This window comes from Podarcis tiliguerta (genome assembly GCF_965153285.1).
Source record: "Podarcis tiliguerta genome assembly, chromosome: 11".
Classification (NCBI taxonomy): domain Eukaryota; kingdom Metazoa; phylum Chordata; class Lepidosauria; order Squamata; family Lacertidae; genus Podarcis; species Podarcis tiliguerta.
This window is the reverse complement of record NC_139544.1, coordinates 15,577,985-15,602,528: the sequence shown is the minus strand read 5'-3', so window position 1 is coordinate 15,602,528 and position 24,544 is coordinate 15,577,985. Positions and strand designations below refer to the sequence as shown.

General features: G+C 43.8%; 2 protein-coding genes and 1 long non-coding RNA gene across 3 annotated transcripts; 2 read left to right on the top strand and 1 right to left on the bottom strand.

Annotated features, from left to right (window-relative positions):
• PHAX (phosphorylated adaptor for RNA export) lies at positions 1–12,117 on the top strand. The gene is made up of 5 exons (XM_083404342.1): positions 1–286; positions 6,107–6,732; positions 8,515–8,635; positions 8,869–8,952; positions 10,290–12,117. The coding sequence occupies exons 1-5, from the start codon at positions 197–199 to the stop codon at positions 10,557–10,559; spliced, it is 1,191 nt and encodes a 396-aa protein (XP_083260468.1). The 5' UTR covers positions 1–196; the 3' UTR covers positions 10,560–12,117.
• On the bottom strand, positions 11,119–15,517 carry LOC310660199. The gene is made up of 2 exons (XR_014503299.1): positions 15,425–15,517; positions 11,119–14,271 (listed from the first exon to the last, which is right to left on the bottom strand). It is a non-coding gene; the product is annotated as an uncharacterized lncRNA (long non-coding RNA).
• SPMIP10 (sperm microtubule inner protein 10) lies at positions 14,992–19,413 on the top strand. The gene is made up of 4 exons (XM_083404451.1): positions 14,992–15,040; positions 15,941–16,088; positions 18,047–18,155; positions 19,147–19,413. Exons 1-4 carry the CDS (start codon positions 15,007–15,009, stop codon positions 19,351–19,353), a joined length of 498 nt encoding a protein of 165 aa, XP_083260577.1. The 5' UTR covers positions 14,992–15,006; the 3' UTR covers positions 19,354–19,413.
• Positions 19,414–24,544: the final 5,131 nt, after the last annotated feature.

The following is a 24,544-nucleotide window of genomic DNA, read 5'->3' as shown; positions in this document are numbered from 1 at the left end:
AGGTGGCGTAGTCTTTCCCACAGCGACGAAAGCGGCAAGGCTCGGACTACAAGTCCCGGCATGCCTCTCGGAAGGCTGGTACCGCCGTTCGCCGCCCCTCCCGGCGCAAAGCATTGTGGGCGCCGTAGTCCTGGCTCGGCTGAGGCCGGGCCTTTTCCCGCGCGCTCCTCCCGCGCTGCCTGAGGAGCCGGGAAAGATGGCGCTGGAGGCTCGCGGGATGGAGGAGGACGGGGAGATCTCGGACTCCGACTGCGAAATGCCGGCCTCCGCCAGGAGCCCCTCGCAGGTGAGGCCGCTGCCCGGCGGCGACCGCTTCTTTCCCCGGCGGCTCGGGTCCGCCTGGGGGTCCGCCTGGGCGGCGGAGGCCCAGAGCATCTCCGCGCTCTCTTTCCTGAGGAAAAAGCCGCGGCGAAGCGAGCGAGGGGTCGGCCCCGGCTTGCGGCCTTCCCCGCTGCGTTTCGCTTTTGCCTTCGCGGCGGCCGCCAAGAGCAAGAGATACTGCTCCCTGCAAGCGTTCGCCGGAGCCCGTCAGCGGCGTTCGAAATTCGCCAGGCGCATTTGCCCCGGGCCGCTGGCGGGATGGCGCCTGACGTCACCGCCGTCTGGAGCTGCCCGCCGGGGAGATCCTGGGGTCCGGCCCGTTTTCCCATGCGCAAGCGACGCCTAGAAACAGGAGATGGGGAAGCTGGGAGGCCCAAACAGCACCTTAAATGGCACCCATGATCCCAACTAATAGGACCAGTGGTCAGGGATAATGGGAATTGTAGTCTAATACATCTGGAGGGCTGAAGGTTGGGGGTGCCTGCCTTAAACTGGGGGTGAAATTTTCCATGGAGGAGCAGTTGCGGACCAGAGGTGCTCCGTTGCGAGGGGGGTGGGGCAACGTCATGCGTGTGATATCCTGATGTTGTGTATGTGAGCCTCTCGCCTCCCTCCCTAAGCCGGTCAGGAGTTTCCCGGGCTTTGGGAAGGAGGTGCCAGGGCTCGGATGGGATGCCGGAGCCCTCCTGGCTCCTTCCGAAAGCCGGATGGGCATTGGGAAGGTGGCAGGACGGATCTTGGATTCATCTGAGCCTTGTGCCTCCCTCTCCAAGCCGGGCAGAACCACCTTGGGCTCGTTTCTCCTTGATCCATATCTAGTTGTCTCTACTAGACCAGGAGTCCCCAAACTTTGGGGGCCTGCGTGAACATTTGTAAATCAGGGAAACTGCCATGGGCTGCCGCCACACAAATCTCCTGCAACCAAGCACACTCTGCATCCTATTCTGTTGGCAACAATATAATGTTTCTTTCAACCTTCAGCAGAAGCAGGGAAACCTATGGGTGCCAGACTAGGCCTCTGTGGGCACATCTATGGATTTCTGTTTTGGGGACACTTGGCACTAGACAGTGACGGCTCTCTAACGATATATGGAAGCAGACATGGTCTTAATTTTTTTCTTTTTTCAGACCAGGCCTTCTTGATTTGCTTATGGCAGTTTGTACTTGAGAGGAAAGACTCTGTGTGTGGCTGTTTCGAGGGCCACATTGACCTGGCTTTCTGACTTAAAACAATGTTTGGCTTTCTAACTTAAAACAAACTATTATAGTTAGTGTTTGTCTGCATTAACTGTTCTTAGCAAGATTGCCACCAAATTCTCCTTGTGCTAATAGAGATGTGGGGTGCTGTATACAGATCCTAAAGATTTCAAACAGTGCGTTCAAACTACCTCTGTATCAAAGTTTGGCTTGTATGTTTAGGGCTGTGCTGCTTTTTTCTATCATTAGATAGGAAAAGAGAATGAGGTGTCATGACGTAGAGGAGACTCACTTTCCTGAAAGGTATTCAACCAAAGCTTTCAGCGTACGCCAAATTGATCAGCTGACGTGTGTTTGGAACTAAAATAAATAGAAATCTGCATCATTCATTTTCCAAGCTTGTGGACTTATCAGCTAGTTTCTATAGAGCAAATGATACTCATCATTATATTACCATTACATGTGGTATGGCTAAGTAAAAAATGTGGTAGAACTCTTACATATTTTACATAAAATTATCAAAACTAACAAGATAATGCTATTTTTTTTGTGAAGATCCACACTGTTTCAAAGCTCAGCATAGAAATATTATGCATCCAGTAGAAATCAGTGAGATACGTTTGATATTCCGTAGGCATGTACTCAGTTTTTACATGCTTTCAGCCTCAGAAAGGGGTGGAAGGATTGTAGAAATAGGCGTGTTTACTTATGGATGTATACTTTATGCCACATGTGGGAGATGGTGCTTATAAGTCTGAGCATAGTATTTCTACATTTCTGGCTGTGGGAAGTGGTCCTGGTACCTGGGGCTGGGCAGAGGCTGGAGGAGGACTGATAACATCAATGGACTCAAATTCAGACAATGTATTGCTGTGAAATTTTTGGACCCATGGCCATTTCTTCCCACACCCATTTGTGGAAACCAGCTGCTGCTGCGCTTTGTTGAATGAACCTTTATACACAAGCTGGGGCCTTGGGGTATGGGTGTTTTTAGATTGCACCACAAAGGCCATACATTCCTGCACCAGATGACTACTGCCTGCACCTAGAGGGCTGTGCCCAAGCCCATCAAAGCTCAGTTGGCTGCACTTGAAAGACCTATTATTTAAACCTTTTGTGAATGTTAGCAATTTTCCTTTCTCCCGCCAAAATTTTGACCCGGTTCTGCTGTAGGCAGAGCTAGCCCAGTGGAAATGTGGTGCCAGACTTGCTGAGGACTGTTAATAACAACAGACCTTGACTACAGTAGCTAAACTGAAAATTCTTCCGCTTAGAAAGTCAGGTCAGTGTAGGCCTTTCAAATAGCCACATGCATGTTTACACTTTGCAAGGGCAACTTGCTGTAAGCTGATCATAACACTGATAGTTTTTGGGCTGGTGGCTAAAGTGGAGTCAGTTGTGTATTATTCTACCTCTCCTAGTCTTTCATTCTGCCCTCGTCGTTAGAAAGCTAGCATGTTTACACGAAGGAATATTGTTGGACTGCAACTCCCATCAGCCACAGTTATTACCGTGAATGATCAGGTTGATGGGAGCTGTAGTCTAACAACATCTGGAGGGCCACAGGTTCCCCACCTAATCGTTTAAAACTGCAATGTGCTCACTTTGCTTGCTTTTTATATTTGTCTTTTTAGTCTCTATGCATGTATCTATGCTAGGTTTTTGTAAAACAACATTGGGTAATGCTCTGTGATAACAAAAATGGGGTGCTTCTCTTGTTTGAGCTTTCAACATTTCCTCTAAAATCTGACTGTGACACTGAGGCCTTGAACAGCAGTAGAACTCAAGAATTTAGGCTCCGCTGAAATGTGCTGGTATGCTGAAATGTGCTGGTCACACTATCAGATATCCTTCAAACACAGCACAGTTAAATATTTCATTATGTGACCAAGATAGTCTGAAAGCAGCCTTCTGTTGCTGAAGTGAACCAAATAAACAGCAAATGTGCAATATATGTCTAAATTCTCATAGTATATCTAATAGGTGAAATATATATATGCTGTGTTTATATGTAAACCTTCCAGATGATACATGGCAATAGCTAAGTTTCTGAAGCTCCTCCAGGTGTCAGAAAGAGACAAGACGTACATTCTTTACTTAACACTGTATTGTCATTTAGGAATTTGGGCTGTGAATTTTCAATAGGGTACATCAAAACAGGTGTGTGTTTTTTAGATAAAAGTGAAATTATTAAGCATTTGAAATTTGATAAAATAAAAGCAGAAGTTGAAAGCAGCATTTCACCAAGAGGAAAATAGTTGGGACCCACATATCAGCACAGGGCAGGGGCAAAGCCAGTAAGGGGGCTCAGGAGCCTCATTGACCCCAGTATTCTTCCCCCTGTGACTCTACACAAATCCCGTGCTTTTGTGCAAGCTGTCACAAAGAGAAATAAGAATTGCCAAGAAAGCAGCTGTGCATAACCATGCTATGTTATTGGGTGACAAGTGTGCCTACAGCATAGGAATAATGGGGTAGCCAACTTCTGTTGTGGATGGAAGCAAGACTTGTTAAGTCTTACTAATTTGAACATAGTTGCAAATAATAGTTTGTGGAATTGAAAGCTTAACATTACACTTTGTGTCCTTGCATGTGTAGTCAGAGAGCTAAACAGAAATTTGTTTCTTGTTAAGCAGATAAGATTCTGCAATGCATGCAGAGGGTAAGGTTCGCATTACTGTATGCTTCTGGGTTTTTTAAGACTCTAAATAGTTTCCAGCCAATTTGTTCTAATCATCGCAGCAATCACTTGATATGCACACTTTCCCTGGAAATTTAAAACCCATTTTAAATCAGTTTTTCTCAATTGGCCCATTTCCCCTCTGATGATTTAAACCAATCCACTGCGGTTTTCAGCCTCCTTAGGTACTTGGAAGCTTGGTGGTGGGCGAATTTATTTGAGCTTCAAAGAGAAGGCCACAAATCAGTGTGGTATTTTAACCTTACAGCTATGTCATGAAAAAAGTTAGATTAAGGCCTAACTTGCCAAAGCCAATTACAGGGCAGTCAATGAACATATTTCTTTGAATGAAAGTTCCAATGATTCAAAGGAGGATTCCTTCCAAATAAAAGTGCCTAGAAGTGTGCAAGAGCAGCAAAAATGTTCTAACCCAGTGTGCGTGAGCCTTGGGTCCTCAGATGTTGCTAGATTGAGACAGTGGATAGAGAAACATTTCTCTCTTTCATAGTACAGTGGTACCTCGGGATGCGAACGGGATCTGTTCCGGAGCCCCGTTCGCATCCTGAATGGAATGTAAGATGCGAAGGCGCGTGTGCGGGTCGCATTTTGCCGCTTCCGCGCTTGTGCGTGACATCATTTTGAGCATCTGCGCATGCGCGAGCGGTGAAACCCGGAAGTATTGCGCTCTGTTATTTCGGGGTTGCCGCGGAGCGCAACCCGAGAACTCATGGTCATCCAATTTAGCTGAATGCAAGAAGAATCAGGTGAAATAAAGTAATTCTTCGGGGCATATTTGAGCTTTGGAAATCGCTCCCACAGGGTTCCGGTGCTATCAGCTTAGATAGTTTTAAAAAGAAGCTGAGACAAAATTCATGGAGGAGAAGACTGGCAATGGCCACTAAACAGGATGGCTGCGTTCTCTCTCTACTGTTGGAGGTAGTATTGCGCCTGAACACCAGCAAACTGCAGTCCGGTAGAGTGCTCTTGTGCTTAGGTCCCGATTGCCAGTTTCTGAAGAGCATCCATCTATGAGAACAGGAGGCTGGATTCGATGGGCCACTGGCCTGATCTAGCAGGGCTGTTCTCGTGCACTTGGAATGGTACTCAGAAGTTTATAACGTTTTAACTGACCAGTTGGATAGGAGGGGGTGAAAGCTGATTCTTTATTCAATACTGTAAGTCACTTTGAAATTCAATACCTGTTCCGTTCAAATTGGAGTACCGTCGCTTAAAGGTTAAAGAGGTTGTGTGTGTGAGAAAGAACTGGAACTGAGCTTTGCCTTGAGTCTTGATCACAATTTTCTAGCGGTTCATTCTTATTTGGCATGCTGATACACATGAGAAGCTTGGAGAAAATGAACAAGAAGCGGAGTGTCAGAGGCTCTAAATTGAATATTGGCACCGCCTTGCTTCTTCCAATTTGCCTATGGTCAGACTGAGAGGAGAGGGAGGGGCTCAGATCCTATGTCAGTGGGGACCTGGACAGATGGGTGTTTCCCCCTTTTTTTTTACTCTCCTGAAAGACTGTGTATCCTGTCTGAGGACTTCAAGCCTTTCCTGCTCTAGTTCCTGTCTTCTTCTTGTGGATAATACAATTTTAAATCTTTGTTTTGGTTTTGGGGGTGCAATGAGTTTTGTGTTTGCATTTATGTAGCTTTTGGTTTTTTGTTTTGTTTTGAACTTATTTTAATTTATTGTAAGCTTCCCAGAGAAACATGCTATTGAGCAGCATGCAAGTGTCAAAAGTAAAATGACGAGAGAGGAGGCTGAGTACACTCTAGTTTGCCTTGGGAAGTTTTGCACCCAAAAAAATCCCCTATAAGGTGGCAAATTAGTCCACAATAAAATGTTTCTTTTTTAACAACGGCAGCAAACATCCGTCTTTCTTTCTTTCTTTTTACATTTCAGAAACAGCACGATATCAACTCAGCCAGATCTTTTCCAACTGGCATTCCCCCCTGTGCACCAAGTGTCCCTTACCGCACAACCAAAAGTTTGGACTCCAGTGACGAGAGCTTCTCGGATTCCGATGAAGACAGCTGTCTGTGGAAGCGGAAGCGACAGAAATGTTCTAATCTTCCTCCTGCTAAACCAGAGCCTTTCAATTTTGGCCCGATCCCTCAGAAACAGATTACTGTGGGGGGTAAAAAGATCAACAACATCTGGGGTGCAGTGCTTCAGGAGCAGAACCAAGATGCAGTGGCCTCAGAACTTGGGATTCTAGGGATGGAGGGAAGCATTGATAGGAGCCGGGCATCAGAGACTTACAATTACTTGTTGGCGAAAAAGCTGATGAAAGAATCTGAGCCAGAAGTGGCTGAAGCATTAGACAAAGAGTTAGATGAATATATGCAGGATGACAAAAAGACATTGCCAAAGGAGGAAGAGGAGGAGGAAATTGGACAAGGCCTCTTGAAACGGAAACGGCCTGTTAAGGACAGATTGGGTGAAAGACAAGAAATGAATTACAAAGGGAGGTATGAAATTACTGAGGATGATCCTGAGGAAAAAGTGGCAGATGAAATTGCCTACCGGTAAGATTTTGATCTTTTAATACACCTTTGTCAGAATTTCAATAAATGTCACCTTACACAATAACAAAACTTGAGGGACATTGGGTGTTTATTTTATTTTTTAAAAAATAACGGTACTAAAGAAAAGCTATTACCGGGTGACCAACCCGCCAGTGCCATGCTTTCATTGGCTCAGGTATACCAGATCCTTGAGATTCCGTTTAAAAAGAAACCAAGTCTTTAGCAAAATATGCAGGTACCCTTGTAAGAAGTTTCTGTGACTGAGCCAGTCTGGCTGCTCCAACTTGCCAACGTTTTTAGTCATTGTGTGAAATCAGAGTTCTGAGGTTTCTGTTTCAATTCATGGTGACTGGACGGACAAATGCTTTGGCTTCTACCTAAAACTGACTGAATAATTTGATCTTGTGAGTAAAGTTGAACCTGGGAGCCTCTGCATACTAAGCATATTCTACAGCCCTTCCCCAAAGTAGAACCCCAGTTCATAATGTTTATTTGCATGAAGTCTCCTAGTCGCCCAGATATTCAGTCAAAATATTACAGGTTTATATAGCCGTCCAAGAATTACTTGGTACAACCCCACTGCACTATACAGAAACCTCAGGACTGATAAAATCCAGCTGTTTAGACTCACCCTGAGAATGCGTGCTATTCACATGAATTGTGTGGCACCCTCCGCTGCACAGCCATAGAATATGCTTGAAATATATCTTGATTTACTTAGACACAACTAAAAAACCACTGTGAGAAGTTAGGAATGCACGTTGGACCCATCTTGGTACTATCTCGTTTTCTCCTCTTTAGTCCAAATCTGTGTCCTAGACAATTGCATGGGGTTTGTGAAATTACCAGGGCGGTGGTTAACTGGAGAAAAGCATGAATTTATATCAAAAGGAACCAAAAGTAATGTGAACAAACAGAATTACAGTTTGTCTGTCATGATCATTGGGTCTGTGCATGTGTAAACGTTTTAATGGCATTATCTTTTTAATTCTGGTTTATCGGCTGTGTGCTTCTGGTTTCCCACTGTGGCCTTGGACTGATACAGTTGTAAAATTTTGCGGTTTTGTACTTTGTCAGGAAGAGAACATGATGGCTCCCCCCCCCCTTTTTTTTAGAAGATACTTATGAGGCCAACGGGTGCTGTGGACGATGCAGTCTTTCTGTTTGCTTGGTTTGCAGTTGTTGCAGAAGGCACAGCTGTCCCATGTGGAATTTGGAGCAATTAGCCATTGTGCATCCTATGCTTTTAGGCTCCAGAGAATGAGACTTTATAAAATTAAAGTTTCAAGGTAAAAAGTTCCACTAGACCATATAATTATCATTGGACCATTCTTTACCCTCATAATTTGATAGCTGGTAATACTCAGTTAAAATAGGTGTCTGTCTGTAATTCCCAATAACTGAAAACATTCTTAAACCATATTCAAAGGACTAAAGATAATTTTGGGTTGCACTCCCACCTGCTTGGAAGGTTATCCTTAGCGGGGAGTGTGTGTAAAATTGGGGGAGTAAGTGATGGTAAGCAGTAAGGTCAAGGGAAATTAAAAGTAGAAAGTACAGGCTGACATTCAGTTTTTAAAAGTATTACCAATTCAGTTATATTCCACCCTTCCTCCCAAAACTCAACACAGCGAGCCTTCACTACAGCAATGCTAGGCGAGTGTCAGATAGTGCTAAGCTTGTAACAGTGGGTACATTTGTTCATAATTATGTTTTGCCATTCAAGCAGGTTACAAAATGCAAGGGTTTCCAGTTTTCATAGAATTTCCCTTCTCCTTTTAGGCTTTGTGAGCCAAAGAAGGATCTGATCGTACGGGTTGTGAAAATCATTGGGAAGAAAAAATCTATTGAACTACTGATGGAAACAGCTGAAGTGGAACAAAATGGAGGCCTTTTCATAGTGGTAGGAAATAATTGCTTTTTCAGCCTGCATACTTAATCTTTTAACAAATATAGAGTCCTGTTAAAAATTTTTTTTGACATGATCTTTGCTCCAAGGGTTCTGTGCACGACTTCTTATAAATATTTTGAGTTTTTGAGGAACAGCAGCAAGTCCTATTGGGTTGAACAGCGTATAGGATTGCAGCTGTTATATCTGTAGAAAGCTTTAAAAAGTTTTCTTTTTCCGTTATGCAGAATGGTACTAGAAGAAGAACACCAGGAGGAGTTTATTTAAACTTGCTGAAAAACACACCTAGTGTAACTGGAGAACAAATCAAGGTAAATAACATAATATATGTAAACCATTTAAAAACAGCACATTTTTGTGCTTTGATTACTTTGAAAAGCAAATGTTAAATGAGAATGTTTAAAGTATATCTCTTCTTGCTGGCTTCTGATTTCGATTTATACATCTTCTAAAGTAGAAAATGGACAGCCCATTAAGCCAGCTGTTCTTTAAAGATCACATTTTTAATATTCCTATTAAAATTATGCTTTCTGAGCAAAGTTCAAAGTGTTGGTGCAGACCTTTAAAGCCCTAAACAGTCTCCACCCCCATTGTTCATCACGGATACTGAGGTCCAGCTCTAAGGGTCTTCTGCTGGTTCCCTCGTTGCTAGAGGTGAGGTTACAGAGAACCAGGCAGAGGGCCTTCTCGGTAGTGGCTCCCGCCCTGTGGAATACCCTCCCATCAATCCGTCAAGGAAATAAACAACTATTTGACATTTAGAAGAGACCTGAAGGCATCCCTGTATGGAGAAGTTTTTAATGTTTGATGTTATATTATGTTTTTATATGTGTTGGAAGCCACCCAGAGTGGTTGGGGCAACCCACTCAGATGGGCGGAATAATAATAATGTTGTTGTTATTGTTGTTGTTGTTATCATATTCATTATTATCATCATCATTTAGATACAAGAAGAGTAACAACCATTCCCTCCCATCGAACAACTCCCCCCCGCCTTAAACAACCCCCCAGCCTAGGAGTTTGTTCAGCAGCCTCAGCTTTTGTAGCTGGAGTCAGTCTGGGCACCACCTTCCCAGGCTAGGTACAAAAAAATCTGCAGGGGTAGGGAACAGGTCTTCCAGGACTCACAGACAAGATGGCCTCAGGCCTTTTTAGCAGTCTCAGCATTTGTAGCTTACAACTGTATCTCTGATGATTTGCTCTTCAAACATTACAGTAAAAAAATACCCCCTAACATTTTTCATAATCCAAAAAAATTATCATATTTCCCTGTTTCTTTCCTAGTCTGTTAGTAAATCAGTGAAATCATAAAATTGAAATCTTCCTTCTAACTGCAAAATATGTAACAAATGACTGTAGCGGTGATGGCTTCAGAAACAGCCCTTTCTGTATTCTGGGCAGGCAGACTTGCAGCTGTTTAAAATAGAGCACCTCTCTCACTTTAGGGAGCTGAAGTCTTAATTTTCAAATATTCTGTAGCAGCATTTGAAAGGATATGGCATTCTTCAAAAGAGATTTTTGTTCTTTTGTCATGCAGTTAGCTTTCATCTCTAGTTTAAAGGTTAGCGAAGGAAAGTGGTGGTTTCTGAAAGGTGACATTGCCTATTATTCCTCAGCACTTCATGGGGTGTTAACATTCTCTTTGAAGGAAATCTTCTATATTGAAAACCAGAAGGAGTATGAGAACAAGAAAGCAGCAAAGAAGAGGAGAATTCAAGTCCTGGGGAAAAAGATGAAGAAAGCTATTAAAGGGCTCAACCTTCAAGAATATGATGATGCCTCGAGAGAGACTTTTGCTAGTGATACAAATGAGGCATTGGCTTCACTGGATGACTTGCAGGAAGGACACGGAGAAATGAAACTGGATCCTGAAGATGCTATTGAAATTGATCACACTCACGACGTGGATCTCTTTTAATGCGTCGGGTACTTGAGAGACCATGCTTTTTGTGAGATATACTAAATTGCAGTTTTTATATTAAGACTACGTCTTGTTTTCATTAGTGGCGATGGTTGTATACTGAAGAGGGCCTTTGTTTTCTAACTTAGTGTCCATACTTGAGTTTTCAGTTTGATTTAGATCATGAAAATACTTTGATCCGTTATCTCCTTTGTTATATAACTCAGCACCTAATTAGGCTTTGTTCCCTCAGCTGTGGGATAGTTTCTAGGTAAGAGCAAAACTGAATATTCTCATTCCAGAGTAAGGCTCATGTCTGGCGCCTGCTAACTGCATAGAAATGTTTTCTGTATTATTTAACTAAAGGTAATATGCAACAAAGTGACATACCACACTTGGACATTTAATCTGCCATGGAAGCATTTATAATAAGCATGGTGTTCATGGTTGCAGAGTTTGGGAACATTTTTCTAATACGGTATTCCAAATGCTTGCAAATTACTGAAAATGTCTCTTTAGGTGCAGCATCTATAATAGGAAGGAATGCAGTGCAGAGGTATTGGGTGTCCTTTGTCTGAATGTGCATTACTATCCACGAGACTGTTTTCTCTAGAAGATTGTAAGGAATGTTCAGATTTATGTTTTGTTTTAATGACAAGGTACCTGGGCTTTTTTTTTTTTTTTCTATCTGAAGCGGTAGATGCAAAAATTTGCAGAACTCTCATCCCATTTTTGAATATTGTGCAGTAAGACAAATGGACTTACTGCTCTACACTTTTATTTATGCTTATGAGTTTTGTGCTAATGGTGTGATATTGTGTCAAATTACATGTACTTAAGTACCACTGAAATCTGTTGGGCGTTGAACACAATGTAACTGGGTACAGAATTGCAGCCCCCAGTAGGCCAGACTCAAGATTCTTGGTTACCATTTAGGACTACAGTTCTCTTTCTAAATGCATATTTTTGTTTGCTTCATTATCTCGGGGGGGGGGGGGGAGGTACAAGTTGCATAGTTTAGCTACATGCAAGTGTTGTGTTGTACACGGCAGTTGTGCACAGTACAATTTGTCGGGTGGAAAAAAGCCCTTCTGAACTTTTCCAGACTGACTTTATGGCTCATTCTCCTCCCTATTTTTGTGTTAATGCCCAACAATTTCACGAAAGGGTTGTTGAGGCTTAGTCTGTGGTCTGCTGATAGCCTTCAGAGAGTCTAACAGTCTGCTGCATATCACCTACGCTGAAAATTCATGGCACTAAATTGCCTTAAATCTTGACTACACTGACTTAATTGTTTTGTGAGTTGCTGCTCAAATAACAAGTATACCAATTATCAATAGATCATTAAAGATCAACAAGGCTAAAGATATCCACAGTAACTAAATTTATTGGGATAGAAATGCTCTTTTCTTAGTATCTGGTATCCGAGATGACCTCACACGCGTATGGGGTATTATGTGAAAGAACCCCAATTAATTTTTGTGTTTTCATTCCAAAATGTTAAGTTAAAACTGCTGTTCCGGATGTGGAAACAATGACATGTTATTGCCAGCTAATAAAGGATTGCTCTCTCAAACCGTATTGTAGAGAATTCAAACTTCACCTATAAGATGGTTGTACTGTACTTAAAAGATAACTATTGCATATACTTCAAGTTGGACATCCTTTTGCAGTGGTCTTGGTAATTTTCCATTTATTTATTAATCGGTATTTTGCAACTCTAGTCCTTAACATCCTAGGGACTACAACCCTCTGCTGTTCTGGGAATATGCACATGAAAGAAGGCTGTTAGCTAGAAAACTATCTGAAATGCTGCGCTAAACACCATTACAGTGTTGGTAAAGTAGGGTTCTTTGCCAATGCTGTTAATAGTCTGCATCCTTAGCAACCTTATGCTGGGTGTAGGAAGTCTAAAAGAATCACCCCCACAGCCTGTTTCTTAATTAAGACTACTTAATTGGAGTAAAACTACTTTGCCATCTGCAGTTGCCAAGAGCACTTTATTTTTGCTTTATTTAATATTTTAACATTTAACTGAGGCCGATCATATAAATCCGCGATTTTTCCATCACAGTTTAAGATAATTTCCTTTAAGGTCATGGGATTTAACAGTTAAAATCTAGCAATGAACCATAATGATAGGCATGCAAATATCCCATTTGTAAAGACTCTGAGAGGACAAAAGCAGAGTTTTTCATGTATGGTTTAATGTTCAGTTGTAGGAATTAAAAGGTAGTTTGATTTTTTAATAAAACTTGGTGTGTACCGAATGTTTAATTTCTAAACCCCCCACCCCACCCCACCCCTGAGCTTGAAAGAGGCTTAAAAAACAATATAGGAAGTGAAACAGCACAGCGTTGGGGTTATGGAGTCAAGCATTGTATGCTTATTCTCAATGTATGGATTCTTCACTTCCAATGCTGTTTCTATGAGTACCTGGCTACTCAGCTCAGACCTGCACAATGAATCACTGTAAGAAATGTTATTGCAGGAGAAGATGGCACTGAGCACACATGTTTCAATCCCCCGTTGTGTCAAAAATTATTTGATCACTTAACTGCCTTTGGCAAAATTTTATTTTCCCATACTCCTGTAGCCTCCCTTTATTGCCTTGCAGTCCTTTTGACATGACAGGTGTACTCAGGGAAACTAACGATACAAACTCCCATTGCACTTAAAAGGGAACCATATTGCCCTGGAATTCTTTTAATCCTTCTTTAAGCTATTGCTGCGGGGATCAAAAGGGAGAAGAAAAGTTGATAAAATAGGTGATGGCCGGAGGCCTCTCTGTGGAACGGATCAATATTGTCTTGTCGTTTGCTCGAGTTTAGCACACCCATTTTATCTACTTAGTTTCTGGAGCGTGAGCCCTTCAGGCGTGAATGTCTCTTATGGCATTTTATACAGTGAGCAGGATAAAAATAACAGATTTTTAGCCACTACTATAGAAGATACAATTGATTAAGGCTACGGATATAAACATACTTAAGGAGCCTGTACTGTCAGCTTTGCCAGACTTCTAAGGGCAAGCTAGATGTGACTTGCATCACATGGTTGGGTTGGCCATTGTGTGTTTTTTCCTTAAGCAAAGAGCAGCTCTTGGCCGTGGTCTGATCCCAGTAGGGAGCACGATAGGGACAATTCCTCGTGCATATTTAGTAAAGAAAAAGCAAGTGTACTTGGGTCACTCATGCAATCACCATTGCATCCAGTCCATGCAGGAAATGTTATAGGGACCAGGAGGGGAACAAGCTGATATCACCCGGGTTTTTCTCTTCATAACTCAGCTACCCAGATTCCTTCACCAGACCATGCATTTGAATGGGTTTGCATCCAATGATTCAAATGATTCAAATGCATTGTAGAAAAGGAGCATGCGGGTACCCACAACGAGCACTGCTGGATCAGACCAAAGGTCCGTCTAGTCCAGTGTCACAGACTGGATGCAGAGAAGGCACCAGCTGGGGAACCCCCTAGGGAAGAAGAGGGTCAGAGCCAGGGAATTGGTGGTGGGATGACGGTGAGCTGTTCAGAGGGAGCAGACTGAGAAGAGGTGTCAGCAGCAGAAGAGGCAATGGGGTTTAGTGAGCAGGAGGAGGCTGTGCAGAGAGCAGTTCAGACTCTGAGGCTGGAGCAGAGGGAGACCAAGAGGCAGAGTGGAGGCAGGCTGCTGAAGAATCCAGGGAGTCTTCCCCTTCTGCTGTGACCAGCTCCCCTCTCCACTGGTCTCCTGGAACACACAGATAAAAGAAACAGGCTGAGCAGAGGGTGGCTGTGCGAAGACACTCCTTGAAAGAGTTGCGGAGGGCCCTAGGCCTGAGCTGTGGTTTGCTTGAAGGAAGAGTTAACTTTGTGGGAATGTACAGGGTGGCAGGAGAGGATATGTTGTTTGTTAATATCCTTCCTAACTTGTGCTAGCAAGTTCCTTTACTTCGCAGAGTTTACATTTCCCTTCTCACGCACAGCAGATAACTGGTTGCAGGCTCGTGTGAGCCTCTCACTATTATACAATTCAATCTGTCTCAGATTGAATTGTGCGTTCCTGGTAAGTTCCCTTGAATCCCTCTTTAAAAAAAATAAAGTCTCCACAATCTTATTCAAATATGATAAAAAAAGTTTACTCACATCAGTTCACAGCTGGATTCTTGAAAGCAGACTTAGTTTCAAATATGTACATGTGGATCTACCCCATATGGGGGGATAATCCCAGTGCTCCTGCTAGCTGAGAGCTACCAGAGCAGTCCTAGCTAAAAGCTGGTCAAACGAAGGAGGTGAAAAAAAGGGGAGGTGCTGTGCGACTCATCCTTTTATTACCTGGACAGGTAAGGTCACGCCCACCTTCTATCACGTGCATAAGGAAGGATGCTCCAGCCAGGAGGAACAGGAAGTTTAAACTGGCTGGACCAAATATTCCCCCGCATGTGTTCTCTGGCATTACAAGAAATGTTGTACTTGACTGCCTCTCATGGATCACATCCCACGTACTTCACCGGCCTCTGGTGAGTACCGTATTTTTCGCTCCATAAGACGCACCAGACCATAAGACGCACCTAGTTTTTGGAGGAGGAAAACAAGAAAAAAAATATTCTGACTCTCAGAAGCCAGAGCAAGAGGGATTGCTGTGCAGCAAAAGCAGCGATCCCTCTTCCTGTTCTGGCTTCTGGGATAGCTGCGCAGCCTGCATTCGCTCCATAAGATGCACACACATTTCCCCTTACTTTTTAGGAGGGGAAAGGTGAGTCTTATAGAGCAAAAAATACGGTAATTGCTTGGTCGAGGACCTGACTCCAGCCCCAACATCCAGCAGGGGTGGGAAACCAGCCAAACAAGCTATCGTATGATGTCGAGGGTGAGAAACATAGACGTTAAGATCATTCCTTTACCGTCATAGTTTTACCTAGGCCCCTTTCTCAGCTTATGGAAGGCACGCTTTGGAGAAGTGGGATCGCGAAACAGCAAGCAGGAATTCTTGAGTCTATCTGATCACTGCTGGGACGTGGCCAAGAGCGTAAGGCGCCGAATTCAAACTGCGCCAAAAGGCAGAGGAACTTCCTTTGCAGCTTCCACTTGGATTTGGTGCTGTTTAGGTGGTATCCCATGGGGTTTTTATTAACCACCAGTAGTCGGCATGGCCAAAGCTTCACACTCCCAGGAACAGTTTAATTCAAGCAGTTTTGATTAAGTATTTGCGACTCTCCAGGGAACCTAATTAATGCCTTTCCTTCTAACTTCGTCCACTTTCATGAAGTTGTATCATGATGTTCTTCTACATCTATCTAATCACACCGTTTTCAAGTGGACCTGATCTCTTCCCCATATTTCTTAAATTGCATTTTTCCTTGTTGTTGCTCTAGTGTCATCAGCCTGACAATGGCTGATGCATCATAATCTCCACCTAGGCACACACAGGGACCAGTTGTTTGCACAGATCTCAGCCCAGAGAAGCAGCAGTGACAACGGCGGCAGCATGAGTAACCCAAATGCTGTGCCCGGACAGGGCTCTTATCCCAATTTGGTTTCAAAGGCAGTCAATACTGACCTGAAAGGGTAAGAGAGAGACTTCATCATCAGCAGGAGCATTCAGAAGTGGGTGGGTCTTTCTGTTCCCTGGGGGTCCTGATCACCTCCCCCCCCCCAATAGGTTAGCAAGCACAGTAAACCATTTTGGAAAGGAAAGTTGTGATGTTAAAGATTAACAATCTTCTTTAGTGATCCCTCATAGATTGTCTTCTATGAACACGGTCTTAACAGTGAGTCCGTAAGTGACTGTGGAGGCCAGTTCTGGATCCACCCGTCTTTCCACAGTGGGGACATAGGCTTCCAGGTGGGAGTTGATCGTGGTGAGGGTTTGCCAAGCGTGCCTTCCTCTTAGCATGTTTCTTGTCCTGAGTTCGAGCATCTTCAAAGCCCATGACACCTTTGGTAAGGGCTGTTCTCCAACTGGAGCGCTCTCAGGCCAGTGTTTCCCAATTGTCTGTGTTTATACTACAGTGGTGCCTCGCAAGACGAAGAGAATCCGTTCCGTGAGTCTCTTCGTCTAGCGGCTTTTTCGTTTTGCGAAGCAAGCCCATTAGCGGATTAGCGCTATTAGCGGTTTAGCGGCTATTAGCGGCTATTAAAGGCTTAAGGGATTAGCGGATTAGCTGCTAAAAGGCTATTAGCAGCTTAGTGCCTTAGAAAAAGGGGGTGAGGAGCGAAAAAAAACACCCAGGAATCGCAAGACATTTTTGTCTTGCGAACCAAGCCCATGGCAAATTCGTTTTGCGAAGCACCTCCAAAACAGAAAACCCTTTCGTCTAGCAGGTTTTCCGTCTTGCGAGGCATTCGTCTTGCGGGGCACCATTGTATATATTTGCCTTGTCTTAAAACCTCTTTTGTTGACCACCAGCATTACGCTTTCCATTTTTCAGTTCGGAATAGACTAGATGCTTTGGAAGATGGTAATCAGGCATCCAAACAACATGACCAGTCCAACGAAGTTGATGTTGAAGAATCATTGCTTCGACACTGGCCATCTTTGCTTCTTCCAGTACACTAACAATAAAGCAGGCCTGCCAAACCGGGCTGACTGTGCAATCCTGTTCATATCTACTCATCATTCAAAGCTTTATGGTGCAGCTTTAAACATCCATGCCATCCCCACAAGAATCCTGGGAGTTGTACAGTGGTACCTCAGGTTACAGACGCTTCAGATTACAGACTCTGCTAACCCAGAAATATTACCTCGGTTTAGGAACTTTGCTTCAGGATGAGAACAGAAATTGAGTGGCGATGCCGGGGTGGCAGCGGGAGGCCCCATTAGCTAAAGTGGTGCTTCAGGTTGAAAACAGTTTCAGGTTAAGAACGGACCTCCAGAACGAATTAAGTTCTTAACCAGAGGTACCACTGTAGTTTGTTAAGGGCGCCGACAATTGTTAGGCGACTGCCTATTCCTCACACAGAACTACAGTTCCTTGGGAAGAGGGCTTGATTGCTCAACCACTTTTGAGAATTGAAGCTCTGTGAGGGGAAATGGGGTGTCTCTTAACACCCTCCAGCACCCTTCACAAGCCACAACTCCCAGAATTCTTTGGGGGAAGCCATGACAGTTTGAAACAGTATCACAGTGCTTTCAACATATGGGGCGGATATTCCTTTAGTTCCAAGAAAAGGGGTAAATATGTGACTTTATTTGTTTGTTTGTTTTCCGTTTATAGGCACCACCTTTCCTCCAAAGACCCCATAGTTTCTTCACCTCTGCTTATGCGCAAAACCACCCTGTGGTAGGGAATGTGGCAGGCCCAAGGTCATGGCCAAATGGGGACTTGAACTTGCATCCTTTCCACTCTGGTCCAACACTCTTAACAACTGGACCTCCATGACTAAACCACGTGCTGGTTCTTTTTGTCATATAAATAGCACTTTATAGATAAGTTCAGTATTTAAATAAGTTTAGAAAACAACAACATCCACATGATGTGTGTGTGTGTGTGTGTGTGTGTAAAACCAACTCTGTCATGTTCCAGGCTGATTCATTGCCATTTGCCAAGCTTTTCGTACAGACATGGAATGATTCCAAAGCTCTATGTGATGCCCTGGAAACAAGATATGAAGTATCGGGATATGGCTTTAAAGGTAAGGGAAATACATCTATTCCTTGGAGACTCTCATTTTAAGAAGGACTCTAATTTTTGAAAGATAATAAGCATCGACAAAGTACCTGTCGAAGTCACTGCAATTGGAGAGCATTTCTCATCATTAACATAGATATCATTCAAATGTAATAATTTTATTTTTTGATACCCTGCTCATCTGGCTGGGTTGCCCCATCCACTCTGGGTGGCTTCCAACACATGTAAAAACATAATAAAATGTCAAACATTAAAAGCGTCCCAATACAGGAAGTTGAATGATGCATATATCGTTCAATCATATCCTCCATTGTAACTTTTCTATTAATATTAATAACAATAATAATAATGTCCTGATACTGGAAGTTGAATGATGTATATATTGTTCACTAATATCCACCATTGTAACTTTTATATTATTATTATCATCATCATCATCATCACTATTATTATTATTTCTTACCCACCTTTCGTCCTAAGGGCATGTTACAATCTAAAGTACAGTATTAAAAACATTTTCAAGCAAATGACAATCACCGGAATAGGATGGGTCCTGAAAACATACACCTCAGATGTCAAAGACCAAAGCACAGAGGCAATGTTAAGATATAAATAAAAGCTGTTTGGAGTTGGTCTTTTGGTGACATCGCAGTTCTTTGAAGAAAGCAATTGCCCTGTGGGGATCTTCTCCCCAAATTAGGCTTCTTCTTCTGATTTTGTTGACTGCACAGAATAAGGAGTTCACTCCATGCTTTCTCATATACTCTACCGCAGATAAAGCTCATTTCACACCATTTTGCAAAGCGATTTTTCCTAAAACAATGCATCTCTGTTGGCGATTTTCATACTGCTTTTACACACTGAAGAACCGAATGGCAAAACCAGAGAAGTACAAATCCTAAAGGACTTCCTAAGTTCATAGTCGCTTAATTCTTTGTCTTTTATCGGTGGTGATGTTGTTATTTATTGACAATTGCTTGAATTCTTTTCCTTAGCATGCTAAACTTGTTGAGCTATATACCGGTCCCCTTGAAGACAGCCTGTTTCTGGACAAGCGTGAAAGGCATTGTCATGGAGAAGACCGAAAGCAGCTTCTTCAAAAAGTTCCCTGTCAACTGACCGTTGAAGACATTCCCATTTATTCCCATCTTTCTAGATACCATAAGTCCATGGTGGCTTATGGCTTCAGGATCAGACTCTGAGGTGCTTTTCTCCAGCGACAGCTGCATCGGCCACAAATTAAACAATGCTGCATGAAAACAGCGCACAATTTGTTCACCCTTTTTCTAATTGTGTTAACTTTTGCTCAAGTTTGTAAGATGCGCTTAAGCAATCCAGTAGTAAAACCAGCAGCAACTAGGCCCTTGACAACCTTCGAAAACCTCCTCCTAACAACAAAGGGACATGGCAAGGGGATGGTATCCACAATATACAAAATACTGCTCCAAAATCCCACAAACCCCCTCGACATAATCAAAAAACAATGGGAGGATGACACAGACTATGATATTAACCTCACCCAATGGACTAGAATGTGATCTAAAGGTAAAAGTAAAGGGACCCCTAACCATTAGGTCCAGTCGTGGCCGACTCTGGGGTTGCGGCGCTCATCTCGCTTCAATGGCAGAGGGAGCCGGCGTACAGCTTCCGGGTCATGTGGCCAGCATGACTAAGCCGCTTCTGGCGAACCAGAGCAGTGCACGGAAACGCCATTTACCTTCCCGCCAGAGCGGTACCTATTTATCTACTCGCACTTTGACCTGCTTTCGAACTGCTAGGTTGGCAGGAGCAGGGACCGAGCAACAGGACCTTACCCCGTCACGGGGATTCAAACCGCTGACCTTCTGATCAGCAAGTCCTAGGCTCTGTGGTTTAACCCACAGCGCCACCCGCGTCCCTACGGAGATATAAATATGTGCAAACCTTCCCAAAATAGAGGGGGGTGGGTAAGAGAGGAGACAGATGCCTGGAGCCCAGTAGGATGCACCTAAAAAAACACAGGCACTCTGTCGTCAGCAGGAGGCACATAGCCTGGTCCACCTCTGCAAATCCACAGGCTGGCGCGGTCCAAAGTGGGAAATAACAGGATTGTTGCAGGGAATTCTGGGACTCACCTGCTGCTGAGGGCCTGAAAGGCCTTGCCAGCCTCCTTCCATCTGGGTTTTTTTTTAAAAAAAAATCCTTTTATTTTTTATCTATGTCATTTTAAATTGTAACTGATATTAATGCTGTATTCTTAGTTTTAGATTTTATGATTTATGTGGAAATTGTTTTCCATTTGGTGGTGTACTTTTAGATGTGTTTTATTTATTGCTTATGACTTTTGTTACGTTGGTAATTACCATATTTTTTGCTCTATAAGACTCACTCCCCCCCCCTTAAAAGTAAGGGGAAATGTGTGTGCGTCTTATGGAGTGAATGCAGGCTGCACAGCCATCCCAGAAGCCAGAACAGCAATTGGGATCGCTGCTTTCGCTGCACAGCAATCCCTCTTGCTGTTCTGGCTTCTGAGATTCAGAGTATTTTTTTTATTGTTTTCTTCCTCCAAAAACTAGGTGCGTCTTATGGTCTGGTGCATCTTATAGAGCGAAAAATACAGTATGTAAATCTTGTCATGTTGTAAGCAGCCCTGAGCATTGCTTTAACTATGGAAAGGTGGCATGAAAATAAAATGATGGTGGTGATGGATGATAATGTGTGGGAATTGCTTTGAATGCTCTCAAATACTGTATAACTGCTAATTATTATTTCCATAACACTTCCCCCAAATGTCCAAAACACTTTCCGTTCATGATTTAAGTAGATACACCAGATGAAAGGTTGGGCTGGGGGCAGAAGGGAGAAGCATTTGATGAGATACTTTTAGATTGCCCATACTATTGACAAAGACCATTAAGCGCCGGACTTGGCTGTGAAGTGTAATAATTAAATGTAAAATATACCAATGCACCGAGATACTTTTAAAACTCTGCAGCACTGATACAAATACATAATTCTGAGCATTTATTTAAATTCATTCCAGATTTGGGGGTCTGGGGAGGATTTCTTGCTAATAAGCACACTGCAGGGAGAAGCAAATTTTAAACAATTAAGGACTTACGGTTCTGAAGTTGCCATGGAAACAGACAAGCAGAGTGTTTTTTTAAAAAAATTAAACACTTAACCACACTTTATATGTGCTTAGCATTGTCCATCTACAGAGATTATATTTTTTAAAAAGCAGGTATAATCATTCTAAACAGCAGGTGTAAAAAAAAAATCCCCCCCTCTTGAATAGAAGTAGAACGCATATATTACTGGGTTTTTCCCCCCTTCAAAGTTACATGGTAGATAATCTCTACATCAAGTAATGCAATATTTATAGCAAGAAAGGGAGATTGCAGTCAAAATAGTTATTAAACCTTTGTGACTTTTTCGCTCCTCTGTCAGCACTTCCAAATAGGGTTTTTAAAAACCCAAGATGGTATACATCACCGTTCTTTTTCCAAAAAGGGACTCTCTTTGAGTTCACAGCAATGTAATAAAAATGTAATAAAAATTATAATTCATGAATCAACGCAAACCAAAAACAACCACTTAGAAACAGCCCAGCATCACCACTATTGCAGCGGAAGGAGACAAATTTCAGGAAAATCAGATAAGAAATGCCTGAGGTGCAGCAATATAAAATATCATTTCCCCCTCTCCCTTCTGGTACCAAAGAGAAATGTAAAAGAATAGTTAGAATTTTGAGTTCCACTTTTCATCTGAAATAGGGTCACCATATGTACCCGAAAATTCCGGTAATGTCTGGGAGGTGGGGGCTAAATTGGTGCCCGGGGTTAAATGTCCTGGGTTTTATCTGTTTCCCAGCAGAAGCATTGTGCAGCAGTCGGTTCCTTGTTGCCTCCTAGATAGCGATTTCGGAAGCCCAATCGCCACCCTGATGTCCACCCCGGAACAGCTCCACAACTTTTTGAACAATTTCTGGATTTTTTACTTCTTGAAATAAGGTAAAGGTAAAGGACCCCTGGATGGTTAAGTCCAGTCAAAGGCGACTATGGGGTTGCAACGCTCATCTCGCTTTCAGGGCAAGGAAGCTGACGTTTGTCCACAGACAGCTTTCCTGGTCATGTGGCTAGCATGACTAAACTGCATCTGGCACAACATGACAGAAACCAGAGCGTGCAGAAACGCCGTTTACCTTCCCGCTGCAGTGGTACCAATTTATCTACTTGCACTGGCGTCCTTTTGAACTGCTAGGTTGGCAGAAGCTGGGACGGAGCAACGGGAGCTCACCCCATTGCGGGGATCCAAACTGCCGACCACCTGATTGGTAAGCCCAAGAGGCTCAGTGGTTTAGACCACAGCGCCAACATATTCTTGAAATATAACGACCGGAAGACCACCAGGACTACAGTTACCTCTTTCAGGCATTGCTGCTTACATGTAGGCACCATGATCCAGAATAGCTCATTGCAGGGCTTTTGGCATAGCTGCCCTCGTTCTGTGGAACAGCATCCTTGTTGAGGTGCAACAAGCACTGGCCTTTGCCACTTGTTATCTGTTCTTGTTCCTTATTAATTGCTTTCCACATCAGGGGTGTGCAGTGAATTTTTTTGTAATAATAATAATAATAATAATAATAATAATAATAATAATAATAATAATAATATCTTTATTGTCATTGCCCCCTTTGGGGACAACGAAATTACTTGGCTGCTCCATAAAAACACTAATTAAACCATATAGTAAAATACAGCAAGGGAGATTAGATGACTTTCAAAGTCCGGGCTTCCCATTCAGGGCTGAGATCGCTCTGGAGAAGAAGCTGTTCTTAAGACGGCTCGTTCTTGTCTTCATCGTCCTGTATCTCCGTCCCGACGGCAAGAGCTCGAAGAGACAGTGACCAGGATGTGATGGATCTTTTACTATGTCCAGTGCCTTCCTATGGCACCTTGTGGCATAAATCTGCTCTAAGGTGGAGAGTGGGCAGCCAACAATGCTCTCTGCTGCCTTCACAACCCTGCGCAACCCCATCCTGTCCTGGGTAGTACAGCTTCCGTACCACACACATAAGCCATAAGTGAGCACGCTCTCAATGGCACAGTGATAGAAGGCAAGCAGCAGTTTCTGCGGAAGATGGTTTTTCCTTAGTATTCTCAAAAAGTACAGTCTCTGCTGCGCCTTCTTCACAAGCCCCCTTGTGTTGACACTCCAGGAGGGGAGCAGTTGAGGGCCAGAGGCACCAGCTTGTGAGACGGATGGGAGGGACCCACGTCACACGTGTGACGTTGTGACATCCCAACGTTTTGCGCGTAAGCCTTGTGCCTCCCTCCCTAAGCTGGCCGAGAGTTTCCCGGGCTTTGCAAAGGAGGTGCCAGGGCTCTTAAGGGATGCTGAAGCCCTGGTGGCTCCTTCCCACAGCTGGATGGGCTTTGGGAAGATGGCAGGATGGATCTTGGACCCAGTGGCATCGGAATGGGGGTGTGGTAGGGGTGTGTCACCCTGGGTGTCACCACTGAGGGGGGTGACAAACTGGAAAAAATAAGTATTTAAAAAACAAACTTATTGAAGCTCCTCTCTGAGAAGTGGGCGGGGCTTCCCAGGTCCTGGATGCCACTCCCCTTGCCTTGGGACCTTCACCCCGCCCCCAACCCAGCCGGCCAATCGGCTGTGGGCTGGGGGTGGGACAAAGGCAAGGCAAGGACTGATGCTGCCAAGGCTGACTTCCTTAGCCCCCCGCCAGCAGTAGTTGGGTTTTTTGGGCCGCTGCAGTGGCCTGCCAAGGATGTAGCAGCCTGCGGAGGCCAAGGCCACCTGAGACGGCCTACAGAGGCCGAGGAGGCCACCAACAGTGGTTGGGCTCTGGGCAGCGCACGCGCCATGGACGACCTCCTGGGCCGCTAAGCCAAAGCTGCTTATGCTCACAATGTTCAGTAAATAAACCAGAAAAGAACACTTGCGACTGTATCTTATTTTTCTTTCTTTTAATAATTTGAATGGGGGGGAGGGTTGACAATAAATTTTTCACACCAGGTACCACCTGAGTTTGCTACGCCTCTGCTTGGACCTATCAGAGCCTCACGCCTCCCTCCCTAAGCTGGGCAGAAGCTTCCTGGGGTTTGGGAAGGAGACGCCAGGGGAACATTTAGGGAACTAGCCTAGTCCCTTAAGTCCAATGACCGCATGCCACTGTTCCACATATCGTATTTTTCGCTCTATAAGATGCACTTTTCCCCTCCTAAAAAGTAAGGGGGAATGTGTGTGCGTCTTATGGAGCGAATGCAGGCTGCGCAGCTATCCCAGAAGCCAGAACAGCAAGAGGGATCGCTGCGCAGTGATCCCTCTTGTTGTTCTGGCTTCTGGGATTCAGAATATTTTTTTCCTTGTTTTCCTCCTCCAAAAACTAGG

Bases quoted from the DNA above. Each gene is read 5' to 3' on its own strand.
- PHAX (XM_083404342.1), top strand. From the start codon at position 197: ATGGCGCTGGAGGCTCGCGGGATGGAGGAGGACGGGGAGATCTCGGAC. The intron at 287-6,106 runs GTGAGGCCGCTG...TTTACATTTCAG, and splicing joins CCGCCAGGAGCCCCTCGCAG to AAACAGCACGATATCAACTC. The intron at 8,953-10,289 runs GTAAATAACATA...TTCTCTTTGAAG, and splicing joins TAACTGGAGAACAAATCAAG to GAAATCTTCTATATTGAAAA.
- SPMIP10 (XM_083404451.1), top strand. From the start codon at position 15,007: ATGGATCACATCCCACGTACTTCACCGGCCTCTG. The intron at 15,041-15,940 runs GTGAGTACCGTA...ATCTCCACCTAG, and splicing joins ACGTACTTCACCGGCCTCTG to GCACACACAGGGACCAGTTG. The intron at 18,156-19,146 runs GTAAGGGAAATA...TCTTTTCCTTAG, and splicing joins ATCGGGATATGGCTTTAAAG to CATGCTAAACTTGTTGAGCT.